This window comes from Juglans regia, chromosome 13 (genome assembly GCF_001411555.2).
Source record: "Juglans regia cultivar Chandler chromosome 13, Walnut 2.0, whole genome shotgun sequence".
Taxonomy (NCBI): Eukaryota; Viridiplantae; Streptophyta; class Magnoliopsida; order Fagales; family Juglandaceae; genus Juglans; species Juglans regia.
Genome location: NC_049913.1, coordinates 7890556 through 7899080, shown reverse-complemented (window position 1 = coordinate 7899080; position 8525 = coordinate 7890556). Strand labels below are relative to the sequence as shown.

Sequence of the window (8525 nt, the reverse complement as noted above, 5' to 3'; positions counted from 1 at the left end):
ATTAGATCCAAAATCCTTAATTTTTTAAAAGGAGAATAGGAATGGGGCATTAGGATTTTTTATACAAACATCCTTTCTCCCTCTACCTTTTTAATTTACGAGAGATATTTGGTTCATAAGAATGAATAAATTCGTAAAAGGGCGACAATGGAGTGATCTTTTCTGAAGCATCCATACGTACAGATCTAAAGTTGCCAGATTACGTGCCAGGTGTCCTATCTCAGTCCACCATTTTCGGTGTCTAAGTCATCTCTTCCGTAATATCCAAATTCCGTCGTCATTTCTCAAATTTCACTGTGGAAAGATCCTTCCAACAATAATGTATTTTGTTAATTTCCAATTATCTAGACTACTTTGTAACGTTGTTTCTACTTCAATATAATCTTGCTTAAAAAAAAAAAAAAAAAAACTGGATTCTCTTTGGTTTGCTTTTTTTTATTTTTTCAATTTTACTTTCATACCGTCTTATATATTTATTATAAATTTTTTAAATTTTTATTTAAATTATAATAAATAATTTAATTATTTTTATTATTTTAATTTTTAAAATAAAAATTATATTATAATAATATTTTATTTAACTTTTAATAAAATATTTCATTTTATTTCATCTAAACTACCTAATAATCAAAGGAGGCCGAAATCTGTGTTGTTGTCTCTCGTTCACTGATTATTGTTTATCTTTGAGCCATTTTTTGGATAAATTAGAGGATTTGGAAAGGGGTTCTAATCATATCACTGATTATAAAATACCGAACTTTTTGTGTTCCATTTTCCGAATTGTTAATTCAAGTTGGTAGCTTTTTTCGATCTCTCTGAGTCTGAAATAAGTAACAGTGAAGCATGTAGAAGTGGGGATCAATTGTTGATGTATTCTCCGCTTGTTGGATTGGCAGCTTTATAAGCTTTTGTGTTACGACTTACGAGAGATGTGTTGATTTGTTTCATGAATAGGCAGAAAGTACAATAAGTTACGGTTCATTTCCATTTTCCCATTGAAGCAAGTGTCGATTCATATATGACAACCAAAATCAGGAGTACTTCTGGTCTGACTTCTGAAAATTATTTTAAGTATATTCCTTTAGAAAAATAATAATTGTGATCGCGAGTGTGTAAATATCGTATAATAATTTTTAAAAAAAATGAATAAATATGGGATCTATATAAAAAAAAAAAATTAATAGTAAACTTTACTCTTTTTTAAAGTCACTGTACGACACTTGTGCACCCCACGATTACATGTAACATTACTCTTTTCATATTTATCTTTATTTTTCTTTTGTATTTTAAATTTCCGACTTGTTAAAGATAGAAATATGGCTATCTGATTCAAAAAAAAGAATGGATTAACGAATGAAAATGGGAGGAATAGAGTTTGATTTTTCTCTTAGTATTTATATTCATCTCTAAATTTAGGTTTTATATGCAAAATTATCTATTTCCTTAAAAAAATTCCCCATTCATTGTTCACTTAACTGGCATTTCTCTGGGCCAACTGGTTGGAACTGCTGTATAGTTCATAACTTCTTACTTGGAAGGTGATAACTTTGCTTCAAGCTCATATTACTATATTGGAATTAATGCCTCCTGGGTTGAGAATTGAGGTGTACACACACAAAATGCAGGTTGAAATTGATCAATGGATGGATGCACTGCAACTGTTCATTTAGCTGAATGGCTGTTCCATCACTTTAAATACCATTGGTTCATGCTTCACGTGTTAGAATTATGTGCAAAATCCTCCTTTTACTTTATCAGAGAGTCCGTAAAAAACGTCTAGAAACCACCCATATTGAGTAAACTGGTCCATCAGAGTAAACACAACCCAACAATGAGAGAGCAAAGTCAAGCACTATCTCCTTATTAACAACGTTGTCTCTGCATCTCCTCCATAGACCCACCAATATTCCCAGTGATTGATATGGTTCTGCTGCAAATAAAGTAGAAAATTAATGAAATGGGAAAAAAAGAGGCTTCGTACGGTTTGGGCGTTTTCAGAGACCAGTGTGAAAACAGAACATTATCTCCTATTACTTTGACGAAAGATTCCAAATGCTTTGTCGTTTATGTAGTCTCCAAGTAGGTAATGAGGTAGTCGATGGTTCGTGTTTGATTTTAGGAAAATGAGATATACCACACTTTTATAATTTTTTATTTACAATTATATTTTAAATAATTTTATAAAATAATTTCTAAAAATAATATCACTTTGTATAAATATTCTTATTTTAAAATTTGATTATATAAAAAATATTGTCTATGTATCATTATTTTTTTATTATCTCATATAATTATTATAATTTTTTAAAATTTAAGTATAAAATATAATAAATTTTTTAAATTTTAAAATAAAATTTACAGTATAATAAAATTTTATTAAACCTATCTCAATTTTGCCAAACAACTTGACGTGTGCCGTACTCTATTGATTCTAAAGCAGGTTACAGGTTACCTCGTTTCTTTTTAGTATCTTCATCGTTGTTTGCCATGCCCAATCCAAAAGGAGGCTTTCCATCGTCTTTCTCGCCCGGTGAAAATTAGTCGGACTGAGAGAATATTGAATCAATAGAGACCCTAGATATCATGGATTTTGGCTCAATAGAGTTGAAGGTTATATCGGCTAGTGATCTCAAATGCTTCAATTTCTTCCGAAAGCTATCTTGTTACGCCGTCGTCTCCCTTGTCTGTGATGAATCCAAAAAAAAGCCAGAGCAACAATATCTGCAGCGTCAAAAAACACTGGTCAATGATGAAGCCAAGAAGAAACAAAATCTGCAGCGTAAAAAATCGTTTGTCAATGATGAACCGAAGAAGCTAGAGCGAAAACATCGTCAGCGTCAAGAAACGCCGGTGGACAGAGTGGGGGATAGGAATCCTGAGTGGAATCACGAGATGCACTTTGATCTTAAAGAAATCACGGTTCTTGATGATGACTGCAAGCAGAATCTTTTTCTGAAGTTCGCTCTTCGCTGTGAAGGTATCGTTATGGGAAAGAAAACCATCGGCGAAGTGCAGGTTCCGATATTCAAGGACTTGATTAACGATGAGCTCAACGGAACTGTGAGGTTTATGAAATATCAGGTTCGAACAAGTGACGGCAAGCCTAATGGTGTGCTGAATTTTTCTTGCAAGGTGAAGAAGAACTGCAAAACGAAACAGAAGAGGGTCGAAATTGAGAGCCCAGAAGTGGACTCCTCATCTGGAATCCATTTCTCGGATGCGAAAGAAGTTCAATACCCAACCCTGGAAGTCGAAAATCAGCAGTCCCGGGATATATGCTATCCTTCACTGGATGATGTTCGCTCTGCTTCGCCCAGAATGACCATCCCGTCTCCCGAGAAGTACCACTGGATGCCAGGACCCTACATTCTGACGCCGCCACCCATGCTGCCGCACTTACCCCCTGCCTGGGAGCAACCAGCGCGGTATAATCCTCTGCTCTCGATGCAAACTCCGGGGACATATTGGAACAACCCGGAGCGGATCATGGGTTATGGTTACACACTTACACCTGGCTTGTGGGGGTACTCTGGGGTTGGACAATTGGGGACAATTGAAGGCGATGCATCCAAGATAGGTTCTGAGATTAAAACACACACGGGCATGTGATTTAGCTGTGCAATTTCGATGACGGTTCTAGTTATAGCTGGTCTGTTTTGATGCTACGATGTAGATGTACCCAGTTCGTAATGGTACTAAATTGATGTCAGTGTAATCCCTTCTGTTATAGGTAGTCTGTTTTTGTCTATTTGCGTCAAAATTTTAGGGACAGGAGTTGCAATGAATGATTAGTTTCTCTTGTTGTTTCTCTGCTTCTCATTGGGTTTCCTCAGAATGTTAAGCAAGCCATACGCTTTCCAGTCTCCGGAACAAAAATGTGTTCCCAAATCCGGCACTATGATCGACCCTTTTTGTTGCATAGTCCAAAAGACAAAAAAAAAAAAACAAGAAATGATGTTGGTGATCGGAAATTGTGTTCTCTGTCAATGTACAAAGGGTTTTGAAGGAAGAAATATAAAATTTGTTCATCGATTTGTGTCCAGACAGAAAAGGCATGGAAGTAAAAGCCAGGTCAAAACTCTGAAGAGGCTTTTCCAGGCAGGAATTCAAGGATGCAAGTATGATCAAGAATCCCCAGTCCGAAAGTTGGGGATTGTTGAAAACTTGGACGTTCCTGTTTTGTTCTCTTCTTTCACTATTCCAAATTAGGTTTGTTGAAAATTCAAAAGAAACTTCCCAAGTCATTCTCGACCAATGTTAGAAACGTAGCCTACGTGTCGAATATAAAAAACAGACCAGAAGTGTAACGCGTTATACAAATTATTTCATCTTATCTAATATTTAAAATTTTTAAAAAATTTTATATAAAATATAATAAATAATTTAATTTTTTTAAATCTTAAAATAAAAATTATATTATAATTCGTACCCCACAACGGACTTGCATGAGAGTGAATGATGCAGGACAGCTCTAAGGACTCAGCCCCCTTTGAAATTATTGGATCCTCTAAATTAATTATCTAGCTAGACTAAAGACCATTCAATGCTCAAACCACATCCCAACCACCCACCCAAAAATAAATAGAAAAATAATAAAATAATAAAAACATACGGAGCATTAGGACCTCTACCAATGTTAAAGTACCAGAACAGAAGTCTTTGGATGGACTCAAAATTAATGGCGTGTGATTTGTTAGACAGATTCAGGTGTGGTTTATTTCAGTTTCTTCCATCTGCTTTGTGATGCTTGGAAGTTCCTCCTTCCTAGTTACAAGTTATTTTAAAATTCATTTCATGTTTTTTCTTTTTTTATACGTTTTGGATGTTTAAAACATTTCAAAATTTTGTGAATAGTAGTAAAATAGTTTGAGTGAAAATATTTTATTGAGTTTTGAGAAATAAGAAAAAAAAAAGTAATATAAAAATATTTTTTAAATTAAGTATTATAGTGGAGTTTGTGAAAATGAATAGATAAAGTTAAAATTTTATTGAATATAATTTTTTAATATAATTTGTATTTTGAAATTTATAAAAATTGTATTGATTTTTATATTTGAGTAATTATTAGGTAGTGATTAAATGAAATTTTTAAAATTTGAAAAAGAGAAATATTTTATGTTTGAGTGATGTTTATAAATAAAATCACGAAAAATTTTGCGAATGTTATGCCCGAATTAAAACAAGATGTTTTTAACTTTTTATAGTTAATTTTATTATTATATTAAATATTTATTTTTTTAGATTTCTAAATTTTAATATGCAAAATTTCCTAAACATGATGTCTAACAATATATGAATGTATGGGCGATAGTGTATCTTAAAAAACAAATATTAGACACGGGAAAACCAAAATTAAAAAAAAAGGTATTAATTAATACAAGTAGAAAACGATAATGAAAGAAAGAAAGAACAAATAAGAGGGGTTAAATAAACCGAGTAAAAATTATAGTGAATTTATGATCAAAAGTCAGTAGGTAAAATAGTGAATTCACAAAAAGATGGTAAACACAAAAGAGCATATGTTTCTCGTGCCTTTCATCTCATAGAAATAATATTTACAATTGTGTACTGTATAAACGTTATATAATTTTTTTTAAAAAAATAAATAAATATAAAATTTACATAAAAAAAAATTAATTTTTTAATAATATATCTAAGCGACGCTTATACATTTCATGATTGTGTTTAGCATTAATTACTCTTCATCTAATTCGTATATTTGTCACATTTGGAATGTTAATTGACCACCTTTTTGCCACTAACGTATTTTATTTTGTAGGGAGTTATTCTATTTTTAAGTTGATACGTAGAACAAGTCATCTATATCACTAAAATTATAAAATTTGATTTGTAAGATTTAAATTTTAATTTTTTTTTCAAAATCAAATTATACTATGTAAGTACTTTATTATATGTGTTATTTATAAATAAAATTTTTTATTTTGCATGTAATTCATTTTTTTTTCTTTTTTGTATCTAATATGTTAGAAGGTGATGCAAAACATGTGATTAACGCCCTGCAAAAAAGAAAATGAGGATTTCAGTTCTATTGGCCATCTTATATATCCAAGAAATTCATGGCATGCTTGTTTCCTCGTGCTCAAGCCTATAAAAAGGGAAGGAAACAAAGTGTCACATTTATTGGCAAAAGCTGCTATGCATTTGTTGTTATATTTATTATAGATTGTGATATTAAATGTATAGATTTATTTATGACTGTAGGTTTTTATTTAATTTCGTGAATTAAAGGAAAGGGGGTGGGTTCAAAACTCCTTGACTACACTTTTGATGATTTAATTTCAACAAGCACATGATAGGCTTAGAGGCCGAAGGGGCTAATTGGTGCACAAGGTCCTATCCGTGGGCTGAATAGACACTTGAAGGGGTGCAATGCTTTAAAATTAATTCACAAAAAATTTATCATTAGAGGACTCGAGTCAGTGCCCTCCCTTCCCCAATGGCGGTGCCTATCCATTGGATTAGGTATGCCCTTTGGTCTAAGTGAAACATTATGTCCTTCAAATTAGTAATTTCTACTTGAAAAATCACAAGTTATGAGTTGTAAGATTTCACAATGTATCACTTGATTTTCTATAAATAGAAGATGAGATTCACAAATTTAAAAATTTCATTCTCCCAGTTTTCTTGTCATTTACATAATTTTGTAGATAAATTTTGGAAAAAAAAATTTTAGAATTGCTATCTATAGCTGGTAATTTTGTTATATCTTGAAGGTGAATTACTTGTAATTCAATAACAAACTCTTTTGAGTGGGGATAATTATCATTTTAAAGATAGTGTTCTACACGTCTCAAAGTCGTATTTACTTTTTCATCTGCTCAAATTTCTTTAACATTTGGTTGTTGATCATATTGTTGTAAATTCTGTACCAGACAAGATGCTATGCTTGTTCATTAATGAAATGGGTTTCTTATACTAATAAAAAAAGATTATCTCGAAATTAAAAATTGAATTGTTAAATTTGAGGGCCTCGCATGGGTTGGGGTGGGCCTGATCACACAACCTATATAAGATAAATGAAGGTATATTAGTTCACTTGGTAAAAAGCTTTACACCCTATTAATCTATTAACTTGTATAAAAAAAAAAAATTGAATAATTAATTAAAAAGATTGTTAAACTTAGAAAAAGAGATTTAATAAAAATAAGTTTATAAATTGACGTAGTTTAATACGATAAATCATATTTATTTTATAATAAAAGATTTCTTATAACTTAATATAATATATAATATATGTTATTTAGAAGTGAACAAAAGCAAGACGCTAAAATAAAGAAAGAAAAAGGGTGAAGTAAAGCAAGACGCACAAGCTGTATTGCTTTTGTGGACGACAACTGAAAAGTCTGTATATTTCGGATTTTTCCTCGAGAAAAGAAAGAAAAGATGTGCCTAAATATTCCTAATTTCTTTGTCGGGTCTTGCTTGAAAGGGCCGAAGTGCAGCCAACAGGTGACTGAACGTTGTGATAAGCTTTGATCAGGTTCTTCCCCTTGCCCCCATTTTCGTTCTTGTCAAAACTGGGGAGCACGTACCTTGGCGGCAAGTTAGTCCTTTTCAGTTTGGGGCATGCACTTTAAGAACCATCTTCGAAGGTTTCGTGCATGGCTAGCTGCATTATAATAACCAGAAGCATGCACGTGCCATTTGTTCTTGTTTTTTTTTTTTTTTCCTTCCTTCCTAATATTATATTCTTTCAATCTTGTTCCTCGATCCCTGATCCTCTAATATGATCTACATCTATCTAGCTGGGAACGAAATCAATATCGACCCTACTATAACACCTTCATCACTCATATAATTAAATTAACTATATATACTGTAAACTAAAAAGAATGAACACAATATATTGCAGCCCCACTTGCGGCCACTATCATCAAATAGCTTACACGCGACACGTTTGTCCCATTGGCTATTGCAGCTATTAAGTTTCGGTTTGAATTGGAAATTCAACTTAATTCATCACATCTCATTATTATAATTTTTATAAATTTTTACATAAAATATAATGAATAATTTAATTTTTTAAAAATTTTAAAATAATAATAATATTAAAAAAATAATATTTTATTCAACTAATCTAAAATTATCTTAACTGATCATATACGAATCTGGATGAAAAATAAGTGAACATATGATACAATCTTGACCGTCGAATCTTAATTGAGGATTCAAAGTATCAATTTGTACTTATAGTTCATTGAACAGATTATTAATTTTTAATGTTGATGGCATTTCGAAACAAACAGTTCATGAAGTAATCTTCAAAGAGTAATATTAGATATAATTTTAGAGTGTGTAAATTTTATATATTTTAAAAAAAAAATAGAACTTACTATTTAAAAAATGAATATTTCTTTTAAATTAATCTATTTAAAAAAAACGTAAAAATTTACACAAAATAGTAAATATAATTTTTTCACCGTCCAAAATATCTAATGGAAATAACTAAAGTTACCTTAAAACTCACTACAGTACAAAACCACGTATTTAATAAGGCAAAGAAT

At 31.3% G+C, this 8525-nt stretch overlaps 1 protein-coding gene across 1 annotated transcript; it reads left to right on the top strand.

Moving 5' to 3' along the window:
- The first annotated feature begins 2451 nt into the window (after positions 1–2451).
- On the top strand, positions 2452–3814 carry LOC118344150. Its single transcript, XM_035683987.1, has one exon. The coding sequence runs from the start codon at positions 2584–2586 to the stop codon at positions 3607–3609; it is 1026 nt and encodes a 341-aa protein (XP_035539880.1). The 5' UTR covers positions 2452–2583; the 3' UTR covers positions 3610–3814.
- The last annotated feature ends 4711 nt before the right edge of the window (positions 3815–8525 follow it).